This window comes from Heptranchias perlo, unplaced genomic scaffold (assembly GCF_035084215.1).
Source record: "Heptranchias perlo isolate sHepPer1 unplaced genomic scaffold, sHepPer1.hap1 HAP1_SCAFFOLD_440, whole genome shotgun sequence".
In the NCBI taxonomy this organism is placed as follows: domain Eukaryota; kingdom Metazoa; phylum Chordata; class Chondrichthyes; order Hexanchiformes; family Hexanchidae; genus Heptranchias; species Heptranchias perlo.
In genome coordinates, this window is record NW_027139454.1 from 132,848 (window position 1) to 160,553 (window position 27,706).

Consider the following 27,706-nt stretch of genomic DNA (forward strand, 5'->3'; position numbering starts at 1 on the left):
TCCCTCTCCCTCAGGGTGATATCTGTACACTGACTGGTGTCTCTCAGTCCCTCTCTCTCAGGGTGATATCTGTACACTGACTGGTGTCTCTCAGTCCCTCTCTCTCAGGGTGATATCTGTACACTGACTGGTGTCTCTCAGTCCCTCTCTCTCAGGGTGATATCTGTGCACTGACTGGTGTCTCTCAGTCCCTCTCCCTCAGGGTGATATCTGTACACTGACTGGTGTCTCTCAGTCCCTCTCTCTCAGAGTGATATCTGTACACTGACTGGTGTCTCTCAGTCCCTCTCTCTCAGGGTGATATCTGTGCACTGACTGGTGTCTCTCAGTCCTTCTCCCTCAGGGTGATATCTGTACACTGACTGGTGTCTCTCAGTCCCTCTCTCTCAGGGTGATATCTGTACACTGACTGGTGTCTCTCAGTCCCTCTCTCTCAGGGTGATATCTGTACACTGACTGGTGTCTCTCAGTCCCCCTCTCTCAGGGAGATATCTGTACACTGACTGGTGTCTCTCAGTCCCTCTCTCTCAGGGTGATATCTGTACACTGACTGGTGTCTTTCAGTCCCTCTCCCTCAGGGTGATATCTGTACACTGACTGGTGTCTCTCAGTCCCTCTCTCTCAGGGTGATATCTGTACACTGACTGGTGTCTCTCAGTCCCTCTCTCTCAGGGTGATATCTGTACACTGACTGGTGTCTCTCAGTCCCTCTCTCTCAGGGTGATATCTGTACACTGACTGGTGTCTCTCAGTTCCCCCTCTCTCCCTCAGGGTGATATCTGTACACTGACTGGTGTCTCTCAGTCCCTCTCCCTCAGGGTGATATCTGTACACTGACTGGTGTCTCTCAGTCCCTCTCTCTCAGGGTGATATCTGTACACTGACTGGTGTCTTTCAGTCCCTCTCCCTCAGGGTGATATCTGTACACTGACTGGTGTCTCTCAGTCCCTCTCTCTCAGGGTGATATCTGTACACTGACTGGTGTCTCTCAGTCCCTCTCTCTCAGGGTGATATCTGTACACTGACTGGTGTCTCTCAGTCCCTCTCCCTCAGGGTGATATCTGTACACTGACTGGTGTCTCTCAGTCCCTCTCTCTCAGGGTGATATCTGTACACTGACTGGTGTCTCTCAGTCCCTCTCTCTCAGGGTGATATCTGTACACTGACTGGTGTCTCTCAGTCCCTCTCTCTCAGGGTGATATCTGTGCACTGACTGGTGTCTCTCAGTCCCTGTCCCTCAGGGTGATATCTGCACACTGACTGGTGTCTCTCAGTCCCTGTCCCTCAGGGTGATATCTGCACACTGACTGGTGTCTCTCAGTCCCTCTCTCTCAGGGTGATATCTGTACACTGACTGGTGTCTCTCAGTCCCTCTCTCTCAGGGTGATATCTGTACACTGACTGGTGCCTCTCAGTCCCTCTCCCTCAGGGAGATATCTGTATATCCGCGATATCTTTCCTTGTCTTTGTTACTTATCGACACTATGCTGGCCGCTGTACCTTTGACCTTTGCTTTCTCGTCCCTCCAATTCCTCTCGACCTACTGCACATTTCATCGCACCATCTGCTACTCATCCTCTGCCAGGAACCTGAATGCTCTGGATCTCCCCACCTCCCCGTGGCGTCCCTCCAGTCTGCGTTCTTTTAGAGCCAAGCTGTGGATATCCCTGTCTGTGCTCCGACCAGACAATACAATGAAGAAAGGACTTGCATTTTTGCAGTGCCTTTCACTCCCTCAGGACGTCCCAAAGCGCTTCGCAGTCAGTGAAGTACTTTTGAAGTGTAGTCACTGTTTTAATGTAAGAAACGCGGCAGCCAATTTGCACACAGCAAGATCCCACAAACTGCAATGTGACAATGACCTGATAATATGTTTTTTAGTGATGTTGGTTGAGAGATAAATATTGGCCCCAGGACACGAGGGAGAACTCCCCTCCCCTCCCCCCAGCTTTTCTTTGAAACAGTGGCCGTGGGATCTTCTGCGTTCACCCGAGAGGGCAGACTAGGCCCTCGGTTTTAACATCTCATCCGAAAGACGGTACCTCCGACAGTGCAGCACTCCCTCAGTACCGGCACCGGGGGTGTCGGCCCTGGATTACGGGGCTTGAGTCTCTGGAGTGGGGGACTCAAACCCACGACCTTCTGACTCAGAGGCGAGGGTGAGACAGACCGAGCCCAGCTGACCTTTAGTACAATACAATACCAAAATATACCCCTCGATGTCTGGGCTCAACGTGGCTAGTAAGGCCCCCCGCCCCAACAACCCCCTCAAGAGGTCCCGCAAGGGGGGGCAACCGAACAAGGGCGGAGGGGAGGGGAGGGGAGGAGTAAGGCTGGCGGTGGGGGTGGTCAGTCCCCCTCGGGAAGGGAAACGCCCAATAACATGCTCTGGTTTGGTGCAGAGTCGACTGCGCCTGAAGGAGCGCGAACGCATGCAGGCCGAGCGGAAGCGGGAGCAGCGAGTCACACAGCAGCTCGCCCGGGCCACAGGCTACGCTGGCCGAAGCTACGACCGACCATGGATCAGTGGGATGCCCAGCAACAGAAAGGTACTCGGCTGAGAATAACACCCCCTGTGTATATTACAGGGAGTAACATCCCCTGTGTGTACTATAGGGAATAACATCCCCTGTGTATACAATAGGGAATAACATCCCCGGTGTATACTATAGGGAATAACATCCCCGGTGTATACTATAGGGAATAACATCCCCTATGTATACTATAGGGAATAACATCCCGTGTATATAGGGAATAACATTCCCGTTGTATACCATAGGGAATAACATCCCCTATGTATACTATAGGGAATAACATCCCCTGTGTATATAGGGAATAACATTCCCGGTGTATACCATAGGGAATAACATCCCCGGTGTATATAGGGAATAACATTCTCTGTGTATACCATAGGGAATAACATCCCCTGTGTATATTATAGGGAATAATATCCCTCTGTGTATATTATAGGGAATAACATCCCTCTGTGGATATTAAAGGGAATAACATCCCACTGTGTATATTACAGGGAATAACATCCCTCTGTGTATATTATAGGGAATAACATCCCCTGTGTATACTATAGAGAATAGCAGCCCCTGTGTATATTATGGGGAACAGCAACCCTCTGTCTATATTATAGGGAATAGCAGCCCCCTGTGTATATTATAAGGACTATATCCACTATACTCCATGCTATCTGCAGGATTCTCCAGTTATTTCTGTCTCCCTTTCATTGGTCACAATGTCTAATTTAATTCCTTGGCCCTGTTCCTCACAGATGGACATTGTGGATACAGAAGCCAAAGAGGTACAACATTCACCCACGTATCCCAGAGCTCCGATCACCGGAAGAGGCTCCAAACTTCCATCTTTATCCAACATCATGGGCAAGAGGCAGAGAGTCCCAGAGCTGTCCGACGTCCCTGAAATCAAGGGCTTTGTGAACTCAGGTAAGAAAAATCCAAAGAGAAGCAGCGATAATGCGAAATATTACCAACAGTAAGCAGCAGGCACTGCTCCGCGTCCAACCCGTGCTGTACCTGCCCTGGAAGTGTTTGATGACGGGACAGTGTAGAGGGAGCTTTACTCTGTATCTAACCCGATCTGTACCTGCCCTGGGAGTGTTTGATGGGACAGTGTAGAGGGAGCTTTACTCTGTATCAAACCCGATCTGTACCTGCCCTGGGAGTGTTTGATGGGACAGTGTAGAGGGAGCTTTACTCTGTATCAAACCCGATCTGTACCTGCCCTGGGAGTGTTTGATGGGACAGTGTAGAGGGAGCTTTACTCTGTATCTAACCCGTGCTGTACCTGCCCTGGGAGTGTTTGATGGGACAGTGTAGAGGGAGCTTTACTCTGTATCTAACCCGATCTGTACCTGTCCTGGGAGTGTTTGATGGGACAGTGTAGAGGGAGCTTTACTCTGTATCTAACCCGTGCTGTACCTGCCCTGGGAGTGTTTGATGGGACAGTGTAGAGGGAGCTTTACTCTGTATCTAACCCTGTACCTGCCCTGGGAGTGTTTGACGGGACAGTGTAGAGGGAGCTTTACTCTGTATCTAACCCTGTACCTGTCCTGGGAGTGTTTGATGGGACAGTGTAGAGGGAGCTTTACTCTGTATCTAACCCGATCTGTACCTGCCCTGGGAGTGTTTGATGGGGATGGTGTAGAGGGAGCTTTACTCTGTATCTAACCCGTGCTGTACCTGCCCTGGGAGTGTTTGATGGGACAGTGTAGAGGGAGCTTTACTCTGTATCTAACCCGTGCTGTACCTGCCCTGGGAGTGTTTGATGGGACAGTGTAGAGGGAGCTTTACTCTGTATCAAACCCGATCTGTACCTGTCCTGGGAGTGTTTGATGGGACAGTGTAGAGGGAGCTTTACTCTGTATCTAACCCGTGCTGTACCTGCCCTGGGAGTGTTTGATGGGACAGTGTAGAGGGAGCTTTACTCTGTATCTAACCCTGTACCTGCCCTGGGAGTGTTTGACGGGACAGTGTAGAGGGAGCTTTACTCTGTATCTAACCCTGTACCTGTCCTGGGAGTGTTTGATGGGACAGTGTAGAGGGAGCTTTACTCTGTATCTAACCCGATCTGTACCTGCCCTGGGAGTGTTTGATGGGGATGGTGTAGAGGGAGCTTTACTCTGTATCTAACCCGTGCTGTACCTGCCCTGGGAGTGTTTGATGGGACAGTGTAGAGGGAGCTTTACTCTGTATCTAACCCGTGCTGTACCTGCCCTGGGAGTGTTTGATGGGACAGTGTAGAGGGAGCTTTACTCTGTATCTAACCCTGTACCTGCCCTGGGAGTGTTTGACGGGACAGTGTAGAGGGAGCTTTACTCTGTATCTAACCCTGTACCTGTCCTGGGAGTGTTTGATGGGACAGTGTAGAGGGAGCTTTACTCTGTATCTAACCCGATCTGTACCTGCCCTGGGAGTGTTTGATGGGGATGGTGTAGAGGGAGCTTTACTCTGTATCTAACCCGTGCTGTACCTGCCCTGGGAGTGTTTGATGGGACAGTGTAGAGGGAGCTTTACTCTGTATCTAACCCGATCTGTACCTGCCCTGGGAGTGTTTGATGGGGATGGTGTAGAGGGAGCTTTACTCTGTATCTAACCCGTGCTGTACCTGCCCTGGGAGTGTTTGATGGGACAGTGTACATAGGAACATAGGAATATAGGAGCAGGAGTAGGCCATTCAGCCCCTCGTGCCTGCTCCACCATTTGATATGATCATGTCTGACCTGTGATCTAACTCCATATACCTGCCTTTGGCCCATATCCCTTAATACCTTTGGTTGCCAAAAAGCTATCTATCTCACATTTAAATTTAGCAATTGAGCTCGTATCAATTGCCGTTTGCGGAAGAGAGTTCCAAACTTCTACCACCCTTTGTGTGTAGAAATGTTTTCTAATCTCACTTCTGAAAGGTCTGGCTCTAATTTTTAGACTGTGCCCCCTACTCCTAAAATCCCCAACCAGCGGAAATAGTTTCTCTCTATCCACCCTATCCGTTCCCCTTAATATCTTATAAACTTCAATCAGATTACCCCTTAACCTTCGAAACTCCAGAGAATACAACCCCAATTTGTGTAATCTCTCCTCGTAACTTAACCCTTGAAGTCCGGGTATCATTCTAGTAAACCTTCGCTGCACTCCCTCCAAGGCCAATATGTCCTTCCGAAGGTATGGTGCCCAGAACTGCTCACAGTACTCCAGGTGCGGTCTAACCAGGGTTTTGTATAGCTGCAGCATAACTTCTTCCCCCTTGTACTCTAGTCCTCTAGATATAAAGGCCAACAAACATTCCATTAGCCTCACTGATTATTTTCTGCACCTGTTCATGACACTTCAATGATCTATGTACCTGAACCCCTCAGTCCCTTTGGACATCCACTGTTTTTAACTTTTTACCATTTAGAAAGTACCCTGTTCTATCCTTTTTTGATCCAAAGTGGATGATCTCACATTTGCCTACATTGAATTCCATTTGCCACGGTTTTGCCCATTCACCTAATCTATCAATATCGCTTTGTAATTTTATGTTTTCATCTACAATGCTTACAACGCCACCAATCTTTGTGTCATCGGCAAACTTAGATATGAGACTTTCTATGCCTTCATCTAAGTCGTTAATAAATATTATGAATAATTCAGGCCCCAAGACAGATCCCTGTGGGACTCCACTAGTCACATCCTGCCAAGGTGAGTACCTACCCATTATCCCTACTCTCTGTCGCCTTTCGCTCAGCCAACTTCCTAACCAAGTCTGTACTTTTCCCTCGATTCCATGGGCTTCTATCTTAGCTAACAGTCTCTTATGTGGGACCTTATCGAATGCCTTCTGGCAGTCCATATAAACAACATCCATTGATATTCCCCTGTCCACTACTTTAGTCACCTCTTCAAAAAATTCAATCAGGTTTGTCAGGCATGACCTACCTTTCACAAATCAATGCTGGCTCTCTCTGATTAACTGAAAATTCTCGAGGTGTTCAGTCACCCTATCCTTAATTATAGACTCCAGCATTTTCCCCACAACAGATGTTAGGCTTACTGGTCTCTAATTCCCCGGTTTCCCTCTCTCTCCTTTCTTAAAAAGCAGAGTGACATGTGCAATTTTCCAATCTAGAGGGACAGTTCCTGAATCTAGAGAACTTTGAAAGATTATAATTAGGGCATTTGCAATGTGCTCACCTACTTCCTTTAAAACCCTGGGATGGAAACCATCTGGTCCTGGGGATTTGTCATTCTTTAGTGCTATTATTTTCTTCATTACTGTTGTTTTACTTATGTTAATTTTATTGAGTCCCTGTCCCCGATTCAATATTAGTTTTCTTGGGATTTCCGGCATGCTATCCTCTTTTTCTACTGTAAATACTGACGCATTGGATACTGTAGAGGGAGCTTTACTCTGTATCTAACCCATGCTGCACCTGCCCTGGGAGTGTTTGATGGGACAGTGTAGAGGGAGCTTTACTCTGTGTCTAACCCGTGCTGTACTTGCCCTGGGAGTGTTTTATGGGACGGTGTAGAGGGAGCTTTACTCTGTATCTAACCCGTGCTGTACTTGCCCTGGGAGTGTTTGATGGGACAGTGTAGATGGAGCTTTACTCTGTATCCAACCCGTGCTGTACCTGCCCTGGGAGTGTTTGATGGGACAGTGTAGAGGGAGCTTTACTCTGTATCTAACCCGTGCTGTACCTGCCCTGGGAGTGTTTGATGGGACGGTGTAGAGGGAGCTTTACTCTGTATCTAACCCTGTACCTGCCCTGGGAGTGTTTGATGGGACAGTGTAGAGGGCTTCTCACTCCAGAGACTCGAGCCCCGTAATCCAGGGCCGACACTGCCGGTGCCAGTACTGAGGGAGTGCTGCACTGTCGGAGGTGCCGTCTTTTGCATGCGACGTTAAACCGAGGGCCCGTCCGCCCCGTGGGTGGAATGCTAAAGATCCCGCGGCACCTTCGGCAGAAGAGCAAGGGAGCTCTCCCAGCGTCCTGGCCCAGCGTTCCTCCCTCAATCAACGCCACTGGAAGACACAGGTTAAGCAGCCAGTCATCCAAGTGCTGTCTGCCTCCATAAGAACCGTGGCTGAACGTCAGACGTACCTGGCTGGCTGTGTGAGGCGTCCCGAGGGCCTGGGAGGCGCAATCCTAACGCAAACTTGTCCTCTGGTTCAATAAGAGTGATAAACGGAGACCTGTGCAGCGGCGGGCAGGGGGGAGCTGGCTGACCTCCGCCCCCCCCAGTCCGCGCCCCCTCACAAGCAGCTAAATCTATCCCCACGGCATAGTCTCCACGTCACGTAGAATTTCAAAGGACAAAGGACTTGCGTTTATGTAGCTCCTTCCACGACCTCAGGATGTCCCAAAGCGCTTTACAACCAATAAACTACGTTCTGAAGTGTACTCACTGTTGTGATGTGGGAAACGTGGCAGCTCATTTGCCCTCAGCAAGGTGATAATCACCAGATCCTCTGGTTTGTTTAGTGAGGGAGAAACGTTGGCCCCCCCCCTCACCCTCCCCCCTCCACTCTTCTCCCAATCGTGGCCGTGGGATCTTTTACGTCCACCCGAGAGGGCCTTCGGTTTAACGTCTCATCCGAAAGACGGCCCCTCCGACAGTGTGGCACTGGAGTGCCCGGATTTTGCGCTCAGGTCTCTGGAGTGGGACTGCAACCTGGGCCAACATTCATCCCTCGAGTCTCTCTTTGAAAAAAAAACCAAACAGATGATCTGCTCATTTATCACATGGCTGTTTGTGGGATCTTGCTGTGCGCATTGGCTGCCCCGTTTCCTACATCACAACAGTGACTGCACTTCAAAAAAAAAAGTACTTAATTGGCTGTGAAACGCTTTGGGACGTCCCAAGGTGTTGAAAGGCACTGTAAAAATGCAATTTCTTTTTTTACTTATCGAGTTTCCCCTTGAATGCATCTATGCTATTTGCCTCAATCACTCCTTGTGGGAGCGAGTTCCACATTCTCACCTCTCTCTGGGTAAAGACGTTTCTCCTGAATTCCCGATTGGATTTATTGGTGACTATTTTATATTATGGCCCCTAGTTTCGGACCCCGCCACATTTAAAAGACATGTTTGCAATTTTGTGTGTTTCAGGCCTCGACCACGGTCCCTCTTCCCAGGGGCAGAGGCTGCAACTGAAGGGCAAGAAGAGCCCTCCCTCACACCAGGTGCCCAAGGCGTCCAGGCAGAGCTCAGCGGGCACTGCGCCGGAGCCTCCGGTCCAGAGGTCCCAGACCGGGAGCCTGTGCTGCGGGGACAGCGCCGAGGAGGAGGGATCATCGAGGAGACGAGACGACGACAGCCAGGACCCGGGGCTCGGCCCCGCCCCCGCCCCCGCCCCCGCCACCCCAGCACCACCGGCCGGCCGGGAGGCCGAGGGCGGGCCGCGGGACCCCGGGGAACCGGCCGAGGCCTCCCGACTGCGCAGGCAGCACACCAGCCACATCCTGCGGAGGCTGAGGCGGGAGAGGCTGTCCAGCGTGGCGGACGGGGCGGGCCGGAGGGGCGGCGGGGACGACCGCCTCCCCTTTGGGCTCCAGAACCGCCCGTGGGCCGACCAAGAGAGGACGCCGCCTGGGGCCGAGGAGGATAGAAGAGCCGGATGCAGCCCGCGGCCGGCCTCGCCCCACCCCGACCCCGCCTGCGCTCCCCGGCTGACCACGCCCACCTCCAGCCGGGGCACCCAGACCTTCCGGAGCCTGGACTACGACGGGTACCCGCCTGGGAGCCCGTCACCACCACCCGCCGGCCACAGGAGCGCCCCCACCCGCCCTCACTGGGCCGGGCCCAACAGCGAGGGGCAGCTGCCCCGCCTGCTCAGCCTCCTGGTCACCACCGGGGCCCCGCACCACCCCGCCGCCCCCGCCGCCAACGGCCTGGCCCGCCTGCAGCCCCTCTCGGCCGCCCGCCTGGGCTCGGCCAGCCCCCCCTGGGCCGGCCAGCTGCACGGGCCCCTGTCCATGACCATCCTCGCCGTGTCGGACCTGAGGGGCCCGGAGGCCAGGGGCTGGGAGGACCCAGCATCCGCCACCACCGGCAGCCAGGCCGAGAAGGAGGCCAGGCAGAGCGAGAAGCCACGCCCGGACCCAGAGACGCTGAGGAAGCTGCAGGAGAGGTGAGGAACCGGGTGTGGAGGGGACACGTCAGGGTAATGGTGGGGGGTAGAGGATAAAATGAGGTCTGCAAGAAAGCCAACCCTCCCTCTTTAAAAGGGGTCCTGATGGGGAGACTCCCTCTTTAAACGGGGTCCTGATGGGGAGACTCCCTCTTTAAAAGGGGTCCTGATGGGGAGACTCCCTCTTTAAAAGGGGTCCTGATGGCGAGAGACTCCCTCTTTAAAAGGGGTCCCTGATGGGGAGACTCCCTCTTTAAAAGGGGTCCTGATGGCGAGAGACTCCCTCTTTAAAAGGGGTCCCTGATGGGGAGACTTCCCCTTTAAAATGGATCCTGATGGGGAGACTCCCTCTTTAAAAGGGGTCCCTGATGGGGAGACTCCCTCTTTAAAAGGGGTCCCTGATGGGGAGACTTCCCCTTTAAAATGGATCCTGATGGGAAGACTCCCTCTTTAAAAGGGGTCCCTGATGGGGAGATTCCCTCTTTAAAAGGGGTCCTGATGGAGAGACTCTTTAAAGAGGGTCCTGATGGGGAGACTCCCTCTTTAAAAGGGGTCCCTGATGGGGAGACTCTCTCTTTAAAAGGGGTCCTGATGGAGAGACTCCCTCTTTAAGAGGGGGTCCTGATGGAGAGACTCCCTCTTTAAAAGGGGTCCTGATGGGGAGACTCCCTCTTAAAAAAGGGTCCTGATGGAGAGACTCCCTCTTTAAAAGGGGTCCTGATGGAGAGACTCCCTCTTTAAAAGGGGTCCTGATGGGGAGACTCCCTCTTTAAAAGGGGTCCTAATGGAGAGACTCCCCCTTTAAAAGGGGTCCTGATGGGGAGACTCCCTCTTTAAAAGGGGTCCTGATGGGGAGACTCCCTCTTTAAAAGGGGTCCTGATGGGGAGACTCCCTCTTTAAAAGGGGTCCTGATGGAGAGACTCCCTCTTTAAAAGGGGTCCTGATGGAGAGACTCCCTCTTTAAAAGGGGTCCCTGATGGAGAGACTCTCTCTTTAAAAGGGGTCCTGATGGAGAGACTCTCTCTTTAAAATGGGTCCTGATGGAGAGACTCCCTCTTTAAAAGGGGTCCTGATGGGGAGACTCCCTCTTTAAAAGAGGTCCTGGTGGGGAGACTCCCTCTTTAAAAGAGGTCCCTGATGGGGAGACTCCCCCATTAAAAGGGGGTTCTGATGGGAGACTCCCTCTTTAAAATGGATCCTGATGGGGAGACTCCCTCTTTAAAAGGGGTCCCTGATGGAGAGACTCCCTCTTTAAAAGGGGTCCTGATGGGGAGACTCCCTCTTTAAAAGGGGTCCTGATGGGGAGACTCCCTCTTTAAAAGGGTTCCTGATGGGGAGACTCCCTCTTTAAAAGGGTTCCTGATGGGGAGACTCCCCCATTAAAAGGGGGTTCTGATGGGAGACTCCCTCTTTAAAATGGATCCTGATGGGGAGACTCGCTCTTTAAAAGGGGTCCCTGATGGAGGGACTCCCTCTTTAAAAGGGGTCCTGATGAGGAGACTCCCTCTTTAACAGGAGTCCTGATGGGGAGACTCCCTCTTTAAAAGGGGGTCCTGATGGAGAGACTCCCTCTTTAAAAGGGGTCCTGATGGAGAGACTCCCTCTTTAAAAGGGGTCCTGACGGAGAGACTCCCTCTTTAAAAGGGGTCCTGATGGGGAGACTCCCTCTTTAAAAGGGGTCCTGATGGGGAGACTCCCTCTTTAAAAGGGGTCCTGATGGGGAGACTCCCCCATTAAAAGGGGGTTCTGATGGGAGACTCCCTCTTTAAAATGGATCCTGATGGGGAGACTCCCTCTTTAAAAGGGGTCCCTGATGGAGAGACTCCCTCTTTAAAAGGGGTCCTGATGAGGAGACTCCCTCTTTAAGAGGGGTCCTGATGGGGAGACTCCCTCTTTAAAAGGGGTTCTGATGGAGAGACTCCGTCTTTAAACATGGTCCTGATGGGGAGACTCCCTCTTTAAAAGGGGTCCTGATGGAGAGACTCCGTCTTTAAAAGGGGTCCCTGATGGAGAGACTCCGTCTTTAAACATGGTCCTGATGGGGAGACTCCCTCTTGAAAAGGGGTCCCTGATGGGGAGACTCCCTCTTTAAAAGGGGTCCCTGATGGAGAGACTCCCACCACCCACTCTTCACTCATGCTCTGACCCGGTGTGCTTTGTACGCAGTCTGCTTCACGAGGAGGAAGAGGAAGAGGGGGACTTCTGCAGGATCTGCCTGATACCGGGCGGCACCCCGCTGAATCCACTCCTTGAGCCCTGCAAATGTGTCGGAAGTCTACAGTTCGTGCACCACGACTGCCTGAAGAGGTGGCTGCAGGCGAAGATTATTTCAGGTAGGCAGACTGGACCGAAGGGGGTCCCTGAAAATTCTACCGCAGTCTCCAGTCAGCCACCGAACCCCTTGCATTCATGGTCACCAATTCTCCTCAACCCAAGAAGTCCAACCAAGGCCCACTAACTCTCACCCTTCACCCAGGGATTCTCGAGGCCTCAATGCCATACTCTTATTCCAAGCAGAACTCCCACATAGAATCACAGAACCCATACAGCACAGGAGGAGGCCATTCGGCCCATCGTGCCTGTGCTGGCTCTTTGAAAGAGCTATCCGATTAGTCCCACTCCCCCTGCCCTTCCCCCCCCATAGCCCTGTAAATTTGTCCACTGAGAGTATTTATCCAATTCTCTTTTGAAAGTTACTATTGAATCTGCTTCCACCGCCCTTTCAGGCAGCGCATTCCAGATCATCACAACTCACGGCGTACAAAAGTGTTTTTCCTCATCTCGCCTCTGGCTCTTTAGCAAATTACCTTAAATCCGTGTCCTCTGGTTACCGACCCTTCTGCCACTGGAAACAGATTTTCCTTATTTACTCTGTCAAAACCCTTTATGATTTTGAACACCTCGATCAAATCTCCCCTTAACCTTCTCTGCTCTAAGGAGAACAACCCCAGCTTCTCCAGTCTCTCCACATCACTGAAGTCCCTCATCCCTGGTACCATTCTAATAAATCTCCTCTGCACCATCTCTAAGGCCTTGACATCCTTCCTAAAGTGTGGACACAATACTCCAGCTGGGGCCTAACCAGTGATTTATAAAGGTTTAGCAATAACTTCCTTGCTTTTGTACACTTTGGGCTAGAAATTGGGCTGTGTCGCAGCCGTTGTTTCGGCGCCCGAAGTGCCAAGGTGACGCCTTGGCTGCGCACGCACGTTTCCAGCGCGACGTGCGCCGGACGCCATCTTGGTATAGGTATTAGCGCATGCGCAAATACCAAACGCTGGCAGCATGTAAAGTAGGGAGAAACTGTGTGCTGATTTAAAGTGATAGACACCATTTTGGACCTTAACGCTCAACTCAACGCACAGTCTTAACCGCGCACACCTGAACATGTCGTAGAGTGCCTGGAGGACCCCCCCCACCAGCGCTATTTAAAGGGACCATGCAGGTTAGTTGCTGGATTATTGCTTCTGGCTGCTGGTGGAATAGGAAGTGTTTTTTGAGGTTCCCTATTCTTACTGAGAGTTGCTACAGTACATTTGGGAGTGGTTTGGCAGGTACTGCCTTACAGTTCGGGAAGTTACAACCTGTGGTTGAACAACATTCCCGGCAACCATGGGCGGTCTGCTAGGGCTCCAGCTGGGCATTGAACACGACTGGGAGCGTGCAGAGAGGCCACGCACAGCAGGTCAAGCTGCGAGGAGAGGGAGGAGGAGGCGCAGGGCACTGAGCAGGGGGCCGTATCCAATGAGGGCCTTCCGGGACCAATTCTCTTACCTCAACATGACCGAGGAGGATTGCATCCGATGCCTGAGGTTCACCAAGGAGGCCGTGACAGAGATCTGTCAACTGGTGCGGCCACAACTGCAGCCTCAGAGCAGGGCGAGGACAGCGTTGCCTGTGGCTGTGAAGGTCCCCGTGGCGCTGAACTTCTACGGCTCAGAATCATTTCAGGCCTCTGCTGGCGACATGTGCAACATCTCGCAGTATGCAGTGCACTGCTGCATAAGGGAGGTCACAGACGCACTGTATCACATGAGGAACAGGTTCATCACCTTCCCTCTTGACAGAGACGAGCAGAACGAGCGAGCACGGGAGTTCGCTCGCATTGCTGGCTTCCCCACGGTGCAGGGTGCCATTGACTGCACGCATATTGCCCTGCGTGCCCCGCACATCAACTCAGCCGCCTTCGTCAACCGAAAGGGCTTCCACTCCCTCAACATGCAGCTGGTGTGCGACCACACGCATCGAATCATGGAGGTCGAAGCCCGCTACCCTGGGAGCAGTCACGACGCCTTCGTCATGCGGCAGTCCAACGTGCCAGCTATCTTTCACCCGCCTCGGCAAGTCAAAGGCTGGCTACCGGGCGACGAGGGCTATCCCCTCACGCCATGGCTCATGACTCCGGTCAGGAACCCACGCACACGTGCACAGCAGGCCTACAATGATGCTGCCACACGCGACATCGTGGAACACACCATAGGCCTCCTCAAACAACGCTTCCGCTGCCTGGACCGGTCTGGAGGAGCCCCTGCAGTACTCCCCTGAGCAGGTGGGCAGATTCGCTGTGGTCTGCTGCATGCTGCACAACCTCGCCATCATGAGGGACCAGCCCTTGCCACCGATGATCGGAGAAGACCCTGAGCCGAAGGAGGAGGAGGAGGAAGAGGCTGAGGAGGAGGAGGCTGAGGAGATGCAGCCGGAAAAGGAAGTGGAGGAAGAGGCAGGGGTGCAACAAGGAACACACGCCTTGTCTGCAAGGGCTCTGCGTGCTCGCCTGATCCGTGCCCGCTATCAATAATGTCAACTACATCCCCCAACTCCCCACCAGTCCTACACTGCCCACCTGTCTGCTCCCACGTGACCATCAAATCACCCTCCACATCTGATTGCACATTGGTTTCCCTCTCAGCTCATCGAACAAACAAAAACCACCACCAAATGCAAATTCAAAGTCACATTTATCAATTAATAAATAAAATTATGGAATCAGAACAGGACTATTCACCCTTGTGTATTCCCTTAGTGCCTGCTGTTCATGTGTCTTTACCTATCCTAGCGCATCCCCAATGGCTGGAGCATGGGTGGTGGGAGGCTGCTGGCCTTCAATGGAGGAGCATGCGGACGGCCTTGGAGGACGACCTCGAGCAGCTCTGGGTCGGGAGGGCCCGGCTTCAAACTGCACCATCTCAGCCTGGGCTGCAGCAGTCTGGCCCGGCTGGCCGATAGGCAACAACAGGGGCACTGGCGGAGTGGCAGGGGTGGGAGGAGGAATGTTGTCGTCCTGAGAGAGGACAGCAGGTCCGACTGCCATGGCGCCACTGCCGCTCTCCCGGGGCGACGCCTCAGCAATCCTGGTGATCGGCTGGAGAACGGATTGCTGGAGTGCTGTGACGCCCTGGAAGCCCCGTTCCACAGTGGTCCCCAGACCCACGATAGCAGCAGTCTGAGTTTCCACTGCAGCAGTCTGAGCAGCAACCGTAGATTGCAAACCTTTGATGACATGGATTTGTGCTGCAATGGAAGCCGTGACATCGGCCATCAGACGCTGCATCATGGTGGGTTCCACAGGTGCGCTGATGGAGGTGACCACCCCGTTCCATGTTGGAAAGGATGGGCTCCAAGCTCTGTGTAAAGCCCTGTGCCAAGTTGGAGCTGGACTCCTCCATGCCCCTTCTCATTGTGCGCAGGCTTTCTGGCAGGCTTTCCAGTGCCCCAAGCATTTGTTGGTGTACACCCATCAGCCGTCTTCTGTAGCCTGACCCATCGAAGTCCTCATCTGACTCCTCTGCAGTAGGACTAGTGAGCGACCTCACCCTCCGGCAAGCTGGACCTGTGATACCCGTTCCCTCCGCCTCGGCTCCTGCGCACTTGTGCCCGGTGTCTCACCACATGCAGATCCCTCCTCTAACCTAGCTTCTAAAAGACGCGCAGTGTCGGTCTCTGAGCTGGTGGATGGGAGTGTCAGATCAAGTGACGGTGTAGCTTCAGTGTCCCCCTCCTTCTCCTCGGACGGTGCCGCCACGTGTTCTAGAGTATCAGCGAAGACAAAGGGAAACAGGTTGAGTTGTGGAGCGGGGAGAGGAGCAAGTAAGACGCGCGTGCCGACAGCATCTGCGGCACGTCAAGTCAGAAAAGATTATGGGAGGAGGGAGATGCGGGAAACGAGAAGGAGCATTAGATACGCAGAGACCCCCTTCATCGGGACCTCCAGCGCGGCATGTGGCCCCGCTGCAGCGACGGCCCAGCCAATGATCCGAAGTACCGTCTCCTTCAAGGGGGTGAGGGCGTGTAGGCGTGCCCGTCCTTCCTCAGGTCTCTCCTGCTGCCGGCTGTTATGCGCCACCTTCTCCTGCAAGACAGAGGGGCAGTGTGTCAATGAGTATCCTGCAAGGTGTCTGGGTGATGTGCCTGTCGGGGTCGAATAGCTGCCAGTGTGTGTGAGACCTGTGAGTGGTGGTTGTGTGGCCTGCAAGTGTGGTACTATGCGCGGGTGAGATGCAGCATGCCGAGACCAGCATTGCGTATGGACAGGCTGTATTTGTTGGTGGGTGGGTGACGGAGTGGGGGGTGATGAGTGGAGCAGTTGGTAGGATGTGCCCACTTGATACTGGCACCCACGTGCATGGTGCAATGCTCCTGGCGTTCACTTCCTGGGCCACAGCCTGCAGAGCTGGAGTCTGGAGGGTCTCCTGCCACCCTGCGGGTACATGTTGGCCCTCCTTTCATCCGCCCCCTCCACCAGGGCCTCCAGTGCACCATTGGAGAAGCATGGGGCCTTCTCTCGGGCCAGTCCCACCATCCTTCCGGCCATCTTTCCCTCCTCCCAGTGGACTGCGCACGTGCCATTTAAAATGTGCACCTGCACCTTTAAGAGATGCAGGCTGCCGATGACGTGCGCTGAGCACGCCCCATTTTGAGCTTTCTCATTCTCCGTGCAGCCTCTCAGCAGCGCGGGTAGCACTGGCTACACGGAGATATCATGGTAATTAGCAGGCAGCACAAAGTTCACGTGTTGCCTGCGTAGGGGCCGTCGGGTGTGGGTTATAAGCGGATCGCGCTACCCGCGCCCATTAATTGGCCTTATCCAATTTTTCTCCCCCTGTGCCTCTATTTATAAACTCCTGGATCCCGTATGCCTTTTTAAGAGCCTTCTTAACTTGTTCTGCCACCTTCAAAGATTTGTGTACACACCCCCCCAGGTCTCTCTGTTCCTGCACCCCCTTTAAAATTGTACCATTTAGTTTATATTGCCTCTCCTCATTCTTCCTACCAAAATGAATCACTTCACACTTCTGTGTTAAATTCCATCTGCCATGTGCCTGCCCATTTCCCCAGTCTGTCTCTGTCCTCCTGAAGTCTGTTACCAACCTCCACATTGTTTACTACATTTCCGAGTTTTGTGTTATCTGTAAACTTTGAAATTATACCCTCTATACCCAAGTCCAGGTCATTAATATATATCAAAAAGAGCAGTGGTCCTAATACTGACCCCTGGGGAACACCACTGTATACTTCCCTCCAGTCTGAAAAACCGTTCACCACTACTCTCTGCTTTCTGTCCCTGAGCCAATTTTGTATCCACACTGCCACTGTCCCTTTAATCCCATAGGTTTTAATTTTGCTAACAAGTCTATTATGTGGTACTTTATCAAATGCCTTTTGAAAGTCCATATACACAACATCAACCGCACTCCCCTCATCAACCCTCTCCGTTACTCCATCAAAGAACTCAATCAAGTTAATCAAACACAAATATAAACAGGAAATGCTGGAGAAGCTCAGCAAGTCAGGCAGCATCTGTGGAGAAAGAAACAGAGTTAACGTTTCAGGTCGAGGACCCTTCGTCAGAACTGGAAGATGGTGAAGATTAAACCGTTTTTAAGCAAGTACAGAGCCAGGGAAAGGCTGGGGAGGAAGAGGAGGATTTTAATTGAGTCAAACACAATTTGCCTTTAACAAATCCGTGCTGGCTTTCATTTATATAGCGCCTTTAACACAGTAAAACATTCCAAGGCCCTCCGTCTCCTTCCCTCCCTATCTCCCGCCGTCTCCATCCCTCGCTCCCTATCTCCCTCCATCTCCTTCCCTCCCTATCTCCCTCCGTCTCCATCCCTCCCGCCCTCACTCGTCTACTTCCCTCCCTCCATTTCCTTCCCTCCATCCCTCCGTCTCCTTACTTCCATCAAACGAAACAAAATTTGACATCGATCCCCTCCTTCCGTCTCCTTCACTCCTGCAGTCTGTCTCCTTCCCTCCCGCCCTCCGTCTCCTTCCCTCCCGCCCTCCGTCTCCTTCCCTCCCGCCCTCCGTCTCCTTCCCGCCCGCCCTCGGTCTCCATCCCGCCCGCCCTCCGTCTCCATCCCTCCCGCCCTCCGTCTCCTTCCCTCCCGCCCTCCGTCTCCTTCCCTCCCGCCCTCCGTCTCCTTCCCTCCCGCCCTCCGTCTCCTTCCCTCCCGCCCTCCGTCTCCATCCCGCCCGCCCTCCGTCTCCATCCCTCCCGCCCTCCGTCTCCATCCCTCCCGCCCTCCGTCTCCATCCCTCCCGCCCTCCGTCTCCATCCCTCCCGCCCTCCATCCCTCCTGCCCTCCGTCTCCATCCCTCCCGCCCTCCGTCTCCATCCCTCCCGCCCTCCCTATGTCCCTCAGTCTCCATCCCTCACTCCCAACATCTCCTTCCCTCCCGCCCTCCGTCTCCTTCCCTCCCTATCTCCCTCCGTCTCCATCCCTCCCGCCCTCCCTATGTCCCTCAGTCTCCATCCCTCACTCCCAACATCTCCTTCCCTCCCGCCCTCCGTCTCCTTCCCTCCCTATCTCCCTCCGTCTCCTTCCCTCCCTTACTTCCGTCAAACGAAATAAAATTTGACATCGAGCCCCTCCCTCCGTCACCTTCACTCCTGCAGTCTGTCTCCTTCCCTCTCTCCGCCTTTCCTTCCCTCCCTCAGTCTCCTTCCCCCCCCCACCATGTTATGCAGTTTGCAGTGAGCAAGTGGGTGGGACGGTGAAGCCGCTCTGTTGTTTCCTGCACAGGTGCCGATCTCTCCGCTGTCACCACCTGCGAGCTCTGCAAACAGACCCTCAAACTGGATTTTGACAACTTTGACGTGCACGAGTTTCATCGCAAGCGTGCGGCCTCGCAGGTACGGGGAGGGGTGGGAGCGCGGTCTCACGGGGGGAGGGGTGGGAGCGCGGCACAGAGGGGGGAGAGCGCGGTCTCGCGGGGGAGGGGTGAGAGCGCGGTCTCGCGGGGGGAGGGGTGAGAGCGCGGTCTCGCGGGGGGAGGGGTGAGAACGCGGTCTCGCGGGGGGAGGGGTGAGAACGCGGTCTCGCGGGGGGGGGGTGGGAGCGCGGTCTCGCGGGGGGAGGGGTGGGAGCACGGCCCCGCGGGGGGAGGGGTGGGAGCGCGGCCCCGCGGGGGGAGGGGTGGGAGCGCGGCCCCGCGGGGGGAGGGGTGGGAGCGCGGCCCCGCGGGGGGAGATGCGCGAGCGCGGCCCCGCGTGGGGAGATGCGGGAGCGCGGCCCCGCGGGGGGACATGCGGGAGCGCGGCCCCGCGGGGGGAGATGCGCAAGCGATTTTCTCGCGGGGGAGGAGTGGGAGCGCGGCCCCGCGGTGGGTGGGGTGCGATCGGGCCTCGCGGGTACAGGGCGGGTGAGATCGGGCCTCGTGCGTACGGGGGGTGAGATCGGGCCTCGCGGGTACGGGGGATGAGATCGGGCCTCGCGGGTACAGATGCACAGAGGGCTGACCCACTCCTCTCCTGTTTTCTCTCTCCCCCCCGCCCCCCGCCCGCTCTCCCCGGTCCAGGTTGAGGAACAGATGACGAGCTCCAGTGTCTATATGGCAGTCCTGCTTCATCTCTACGAGCAGCGGTTCACCGAGCTAATGAGGCTGCTGAGTGGGAGCTCGACCAGTTACCAGGTACAGGGGCAAATACCACACACAGGGGACAGGGGCAAATACCACACACACAGGGGACAGGGGCAAATACCACACACACAGGGGACAGGGGCAAATACCACACACACAGGGGACAGGGGCAAATACCACACACACAGGGGACAGGGGCAAATACCACACACACAGGGGACAGGGGCAAATACCACACACACAGGGGACAGGGGCAAATACCACACACACAGGGGACAGAGGCAAATACCACACACAGGGGACAGGGGCAAATACCACACACAGGGGACAGGAGCAAATACCACACACACAGGGGACAGAGGCAAATACCACACACACAGGGGACAGGGGCAAATACCACACACACAGGGGACAGGGGCAAATACCACACACAGGGGACAGAGGCAAATACCACACACAGGGGACAGGGGCAAATACCACACACAGGGGACAGGGGCAAATACCACACACACAGGGGACAGAGGCAAATACCACACACACAGGGGACAGGGGCAAATACCACACACACAGGGGACAGAGGCAAATACCACACACACAGGGGACAGAGGGAAATACCACACACACGGGACAGGGGCAAATACCACACACACGGGACAGAGGCAAATACCACACACACAGAGGACAGGGGCAAATACCACACACACAGGGGACAGAGGGAAATACCACACACACGGGACAGGGGCAAATACCACACACACGGGACAGAGGCAAATACCACACACACAGAGGACAGGGGCAAATACCACACACACAGGGGACAGAGGCAAATACCACACACACAGGGGACAGGGGCAAATACCACACACACAGGGGACAGAGGCAAATACCACACACACAGGGGACAGGGGCAAATACCACACACAGGGGACAGGGGCAAATACCACACACACAGGGGACAGAGGCAAATACCACACACACAGGGGACAGGGGCAAATACCACACACACAGGGGACAGAGGCAAATACCACACACACAGGGGACAGAGGGAAATACCACACACACGGGACAGGGGCAAATACCACACACACGGGACAGAGGCAAATACCACACACACAGAGGACAGGGGCAAATACCACACACACAGGGGACAGAGGCAAATACCACACACACAGGGGACAGGGGCAAATACCACACACACAGGGGACAGAGGCAAATACCACACACACAGGGGACAGGGGCAAATACCACACACACAGGGGACAGGGGCAAATACCACACACACAGGGGACAGGGGCAAATACCACACACACAGGAGACAGGGGCAAATACCACACACACAGGGGACAGGGGCAAATACCACACACAGAGGGGACAGGGGCAAATACCACACACACAGGGGACAGGGGCAAATACCACACACAGGGGACAGAGGGAAATACCACACACACAGGGGACAGGGGCAAATACCACACACACAGGGGACAGAGGCAAATACCACACACACAGGGGACAGAGGCAAATACCACACACAGGGGACAGGGGCAAATTCCACACACACAGGGGACAGGGGCAAATTCCACACACACAGGGGACAGGGGCAAATACCACACACAGAGGGTGAAACAAACACACATGCAGCCTTTGTGTTGAACTATGTGTTGATGGTTGGGCCAATTTTAAGCTCAAACACAATGTGAAAATGTCTGAATTTAACAGCTAGTTCTTTTTTCCTAGTTCTCCACAGCTGACACACAGCCAGGAGCTGATGGCAGTGACATTCAAAGTAGGTCTCACTGTGTCCCCGTTCAGGCGAGGCGAGAGGTGCCCCCAGTGTTCTGTGCCTTTGTATTTCCGTCTTCTCTCCCTCATGCCCAGCCCACCAACGAGTCAGCTCGCCTTCCCTCACACGGACAGCATTAGCTGCAAGGTTCTACCCATCAGGAAAGACTGAACAGGCTGGGGCTCTTTTCTCTAGAAAAGAGAAGGCTGAGGGGGTGACCTGATCGAGGTCTTAAAGATTATGAAAGGGTTCGATAGGGTAGACGTAGAGAAGATGTTTCCACTTGTGGGGGGGGAGACCAGAACTAGAGGGACATCAATATAAGAGAGTCACTAATAAATCCAATCGGGAATTCAGGAGAAACTTCTTTACCCAGAGAGCGGTGAGAATGTGGAACTCGCTCCCACAAGGAGTAGTTGAGGTGAATAGTGTGGATGGATTTAAGGGGAAGCTCGATAAACACACGAGGGAGAAAGGAACAGAAGGAGATGGTGATAGGGTGAGATGAAGTAGGGAGGGAGGAGGCTCGTGTGGAGCATAAACACCAGCAGGGAGCAGTTGGGCCGAATGGCCTGTTTCTGTGCTGTACATTCTATGTAATTACTGACACTCCCATTTGCAGGGACCAGGCCAGTGCACTTTATAACAATACCCAGAGCGGATGGGAGCAGACAGTTATAGAGGGACATAACAGCAACAACAACTTGCATTTATATGGCGCCTTTAACGTAGTAAAACGTCCCAAGGCGCTTCACAGGAGCGATTATCAAACAAAATCTGACACCGAGCCACATAAGGAGATATTAGGACAGGTGACCAAAAGCTGGGTCAAAGAGGTAGGTTTTCAGGGGCGTCTTAAAAGGAGGAGAGAGAGAGGCGGAGAGGTTTAGGGAGGGAATTCCAGAGCTTAGGGTCTAGGCGGCTGAAGGCACGGCCGCCAATGGCGGGGCGAAGGAAATCGGGGGATGCATGAGAGGCCAGAATTGGAGGAGCGCAGAGATCTCGGAGGTTTGTAGGGGCTGGAGGGGGTTACAGAGATAGGGAGGGGGGAGGGGGTGGCGAGGGCCACGGAGGGATTTGAACACGAGGATGAGAATTTTAAATTCGAGGTGTTGCCGGACCCGGAGCCGATGGAGGTCAGCGAGCACAGGGGCAGACCAAGTGAGTGGACAGAGAGTGGGGATGAAGGGATGCCTGCTCTGACTGGCGGGATGTGACGAGTGGTGTTCCCCAGGGATCTGTTCCTCTGGGGCCTCACTTTACACCAGAAGTATTAATGCCTTGGACCAAGGAATAGAGAGTTGTATAATCCAAGTTTGCAGATGACACTGAGTTAGGCGAGATCGTAAGTAGTGGAGGTGGGAGCGGGGAGTTGCAAAGGGACACAGGCAGACGAGGTGAGCGGGCAAAACTGTGGGCAGATGGAGTTCAGTGTGGGCGAGTGCGAGGTCGTCCACTTTGGACCCGAGAAAGATAAATCAGAAGATTTTCCAAATGGCGAGAAACTGGGAACGGTAGAGGGGCAGAGAGATTTGGGAGTCCAAGTACAGAAATCATTTCAAGATAGTAGACAGATGCAGAGAGCAATTAAAAGGGCTCATGGAATGTTGGCCTTTATCTCAAAGAGGGCTGGAATACAAAGAGGAGGAAGTTACGAACCCCTCGTTGTAACTCACTCCCAGGTATCTGTTATTCTATATATAAACCGCTCCCCGAACCCCTCGATTCCAGCCTGTAACTCACTCCCGGGTATCTGTTATTCTATATATAAACCCCCCGAACCCCTCGATTAGATTCCAGCCTGTAACTCACTCCCGGGTATCTGTTATTCTATATATAAACCCCCCCGAACCCCTCGATTAGATTCCAGCCTGTAACTCACTCCCGGGTATCTGTTATTCTATATATAAACCCCCCCCGAACCCCTCGATTAAATTCCAGCCTGTAACTCACTCCCAGGTATCTGTTATTCTATATATAAACCCCCCCGAACCCCTCGATTAGATTCCAGCCTGTAACTCACTCCCGGGTATCTGTTATTCTATATATAAACCCCCCGAACCCCTCGATTAGATTCCAGCCTGTAACTCACTCCCGGGTATCTGTTATTCTATATATAAACCCCCCGAACCCCTCGATTAGATTCCAGCCTGTAACTCACTCCCGGGTATCTGTTATTCTATATATAAACCCCCCGAATCCCTTGATTAGATTCCAGCCTGTAACTCACTCCCGGGTATCTGTTATTCTATATATAAACCCCCCGAACCCCTCGATTAGATTCCAGCCGGTAACTCACTCCCGGGTATCTGTTATTCTATACATAAACCCCCCGAACCCCTCGATTAGATTCCAGCCTGTAACTCACTCCCGGGTATCTGTTATTCTATATATAAACACCCCCGAACACCTCGATTAGATTCCAGCCTGTAACTCACTCCCGGGTATCTGTTAATCCATATATAAACCCCCCGAACCCCTCGATTAGATTCCAGCCTGTAACTCACTCCCGGGTATCTGTTACTCTATATATAAACCCCCCGAACCCCTCGATTAGATTCCAGCCTGTAACTCACTCCCAGGTATCTGTTATTCTATATATAAACCGCCCGAACCCCTCGCTTAGATTCCAGCCTGTAACTCACTCCCGGGTATCTGTTATTCCATATATAAAAACCCCGAACCCCTCGCTTAGATTCCAGCCTGTAACTCACTCCCGGGTATCTGTTATTCTATATATAAACCCCCCGAACCCCTCGATTAGATTCCAGCCTGTAACTCACTCTCGGGTATCTGTTATTCTATATATAAACCCCCCGATTAGATTCCAGCCTGTAACTCACTCCCGGGTATCTGTTATTCTATATATAAACCCACCGAACCCCTCGATTAGATTCCAGTCTGTAACTCACTCCCGGGTATCTGTTATTCTATATATAAACCCCCCGAACCCCTCGATTAGATTCCAGCCTGTAACTCACTCCCGGGTATCTGTTATTCTATTTATAAACCGCCCCCCGAACCCCTCGATTAGATTCCAGCCTGTAACCCACTCCCGGGTTTCTGTTATTCTGGACAGGACAGTGTAGAGGGAGCTTTACTCTGTATCTAACCCGTGCTGTACCTGCCCTGGGAGTGTTTGATGGGGACAGTGTAGAGGGAGCTTTACTCTGCATCTAACCCTGTACCTGCCCTGGGAGTGTTTGATGGGACAGAGGAGCGGGAGGAAGGCTGGATCTACTCCTAACATACTGATACGATGAGGAAGTCAATGTGTGAGGACAAGGTTGATGCTTGTTTGATTTCTCCCCCCTGCCCTGTTACCACGTATTACCTGGTGTTTCACTGTGTTACGAGGCTGGATCTTGAACCCAGGTTCAGGTCTCCCCCATTCTCAAAGCCGATTTGTACCGTGAAGGGGCTGTTTTCCCTTCCCCCACCCACCCACTCCTCAACCATGGGGAGCATCACAGCTGAGCCTGAGGTGACCTGCACCCACGCATGGCAAGAGTCACTGGACAGTGATTAGCAAAGGCTGATTTTTCATCCTCCCTCACCTAGTCGCGGGGGTGGGGGGGCGCAGGGGTCACTGGGACTCCCCCCTCCCCTCCCCCCCAGAGCCGACTCTCCCCCCTCCCCTCCCCCCCAGAGCAGACTCTCCCCCCTCCGCTCCCCCCCAGAGCACACTCTCCCCCCTCCCCCTCAGAGCAGACACTCCCCCCTCCCCTCCCCCCCAGAGCAGACTTTACCCCTCCCCACCCCCCTCCCCTCCCCCCAGAGCAGACTCTCCCCCCTCCCCTCCCCCCCAGAGCAGACTCTTCCCCCCTCCCCTCCCCCCAGATCAGACTCTATCCCCTCCCCTCCCCCCCAGAGCAGACTCTACCCCCTCCCCTCCCCCCCAGAGCAGACTCTTCCCCCCTCCCCCCCAGAGCAGACTCTTCCCCCCTCCCCTCCCCCCCCAGAGCAGACTCTCCCCCCTCCCCTCCCCCCCAGAGCAGACTCTCCCCCCTCCTCTCCCCCCCAGAGCAGACTCTCCCCCCTCCCCCCCAGAGCACACTCTCCCCCCCTCCCCTCCCCCCCAGAGCACACTCTCCCCCTCCCCTCCCCCCAGAGCAGACTCTTCCCCCTCCCCTCCCCCCCAGAGCAGACTCTCCCCCCTCCCCTCCCCCCCCACGGAGCAGACTCTCCCCTCTCCCCTCCCCCCCAGAGCAGACTCTCCCCCCTCCCCTCAGGGCAGACTCTTCCCCTCCCCTCAGAGCAGACTCTTCCCCCTCCCCTCCCCCCCAGGGCAGACTCTTCCCCCCTCCCCCCCAGAGCAGACTCTTCCCCCCTCCCCTCCCCCCCCAGAGCAGACTCTCCCCCCTCCCCTCCCCCCCAGAGCAGACTCTCCCCCCTCCTCTCCCCCCCAGAGCAGACTCTCCCCCCTCCCCCCCAGAGCACACTCTCCCCCCTCCCCTCCCCCCCAGAGCACACTCTCCCCCTCCCCTCCCCTCCCCCCCAGAGCAGACTCTTCCCCCTCCCCTCCCCCCCAGAGCAGACTCTCCCCCCTCCCCTCCCCCCCCACGGAGCAGACTCTCCCCTCTCCCCTCCCCCCCAGAGCAGACTCTCCCCCCTCCCCTCAGGGCAGACTCTTCCCCTCCCCTCAGAGCAGACTCTTCCCCCTCCCCTCCCCCCCAGGGCAGACTCTCCCCCCTCCCCTACCCCTCCGAGCAGACTCTCCCCCCCCCAGAGCAGACTCTTCCCCCTCCCCTCCCCCCCAGAGCAGACTCTCCCCCTCCCCTACCCCTCCGAGCAGACTCTTCCCCTCCCCTCAGAGCAGACTCTTCCCCCTCCCCTCCCCCCAGAGCAGACTCTCCCCCCTCCCCTACCCCTCCGAGCAGACTCTTCCCCTCCCCTCAGAGCAGACTCTTCCCCCTCCCCTCCCCCCCAGAGCAGACTCTTCCCCCTCCCCTCCCCCCCAGAGCACACTCTCCCCCTCCCCTCCCCCCAGAGCAGACTCTTCCCCCTCCCCTCCCCCCCAGAGCAGACTCTCCCCCCTCCCCTACCCCTCCGAGCAGACTCTCCCCCCCAGAGCAGACTCTTCCCCCTCCCCTCCCCCCCAGAGCAGACTCTCCCCCCTCCCCTACCCCTCCGAGCAGACTCTCCCCCCCCAGAGCAGACTCTTCCCCCTCCCCTCCCCCCCAGAGCAGACTCTCCCCCCTCCCCTACCCCTCCGAGCAGACTCTCCCCCCCAGAGCAGACTCTTCCCCCTCCCCTCCCCCCCAGAGCAGACTCTCCCCCCTCCCCTACCCCTCCGAGCAGACTCTCCCCCCCCAGAGCAGACTCTTCCCCCTCCCCTCCCCCCCAGAGCAGACTCTCCCCCCTCCCCTCCCCCCCCCACGGAGCAGACTCTCCCCTCTCCCCTCCCCCCCAGAGCAGACTCTCCCCCCTCCCCTCCCCCCCAGAGCAGACCCCCCCTCCCCCGCTTCGTGGTTTCCTCTCCTGTGACTGCAGCCTGCCCCAGGGAAAGTGTTAATATTGCAGCCTCCAGCTCGCAGCCTCCGAACTCTCCCTGGTGAAGTAATTGCTCTGGGACCTGGGGGTCAGATCCAGCCCCAGACGGAGGGAGGTGATGGTCTCCTCTCTCTCTGATGGAGTGACTGGGTGGGGGGGCAGAGGGTCAGACACTGACCTTTCACCCTCTGGGGACCTGGGGTCTGGCCCCGGCCTCAGCCAGAGGGGAGGCGGTAATTCTCCAGCATTAATGGCCATCACTTCAATAAATGCGAAAGAAAGACAAGAGCCCTTTTAAATTGCAGCCTGAGCACTTGCTTGCAAGTAGCTTGATTGACTGTATAGGGTGTAATGGGCCCCTTCTATCGTTTCTCCAGCATTTCTGCTCTTATTCTACCTTCCAGACTCTGACTCTGAGGAAGAGGACAGCACGGATCTGCCGTCCCACAGTGCCATCTTGCAGGACAGCATGCTGCTGACGTTTCAGCAGAGAGACGCTTAAAGAGATGGGCCTCGCCAGTTATAGTACTGTATGGACAATGTACTATACATTCGACTGTTTTCTTTTGATAAAGTGTCTCACAGGAATTGTGGGACCTCCTGTACAAGGTGTCTTTGACTCATTTGGAAAGAGTAGGTGTGTGTGTGTGTGTGTGTCTGCTGTGCATGTATATGAGCGTGTGTGTATATGTATATGAGCATGCGTGTGTGTGTATATGTATATGAGCATGTGTGTGTGTGTATATGTATATGAGTGTGTGTGTGTACATGTATAGGAGCGTGTGTGTGTACATGTATAGGAGCGTGTGTGTACACATGTATAGGAGCACGTGTGTGTACACATGTATAGGAGCGTGTGTGTACACATGTATAGGAGCGTGTGTGTACACATGTATAGGAGCGTGTGTGTGTACATGTATATGAGCG

The 27,706-nt window shown here is 54.6% G+C and overlaps 1 protein-coding gene across 2 annotated transcripts in view; it reads left to right on the top strand.

Annotated features, from left to right (window-relative positions):
- LOC137313101 (collagen alpha-1(I) chain-like) overlaps positions 1-27,387 on the top strand; it is a 66,547-nt gene extending 39,160 nt beyond the window's left edge. Inside the window, exons 3-10 of one of the 2 annotated variants that reach the window (XM_067979348.1) lie at positions 2,403-2,549; positions 3,281-3,452; positions 8,621-9,641; positions 11,809-11,975; positions 18,669-18,778; positions 19,444-19,557; positions 21,241-21,289; positions 27,184-27,387. In XM_067979348.1, coding sequence (XP_067835449.1) covers positions 2,403-2,549; positions 3,281-3,452; positions 8,621-9,641; positions 11,809-11,975; positions 18,669-18,778; positions 19,444-19,557; positions 21,241-21,289; positions 27,184-27,281 — 1,878 coding nt within the window. In that variant the 3' untranslated portion in view covers positions 27,282-27,387. The remainder of the gene's footprint in view (positions 1-2,402; positions 2,550-3,280; positions 3,453-8,620; positions 9,642-11,808; positions 11,976-18,668; positions 18,779-19,443; positions 19,558-21,240; positions 21,290-27,183) is intronic. The other variant, XM_067979349.1, reaches the window with a different exon arrangement.
- Positions 27,388-27,706: the final 319 nt, after the last annotated feature.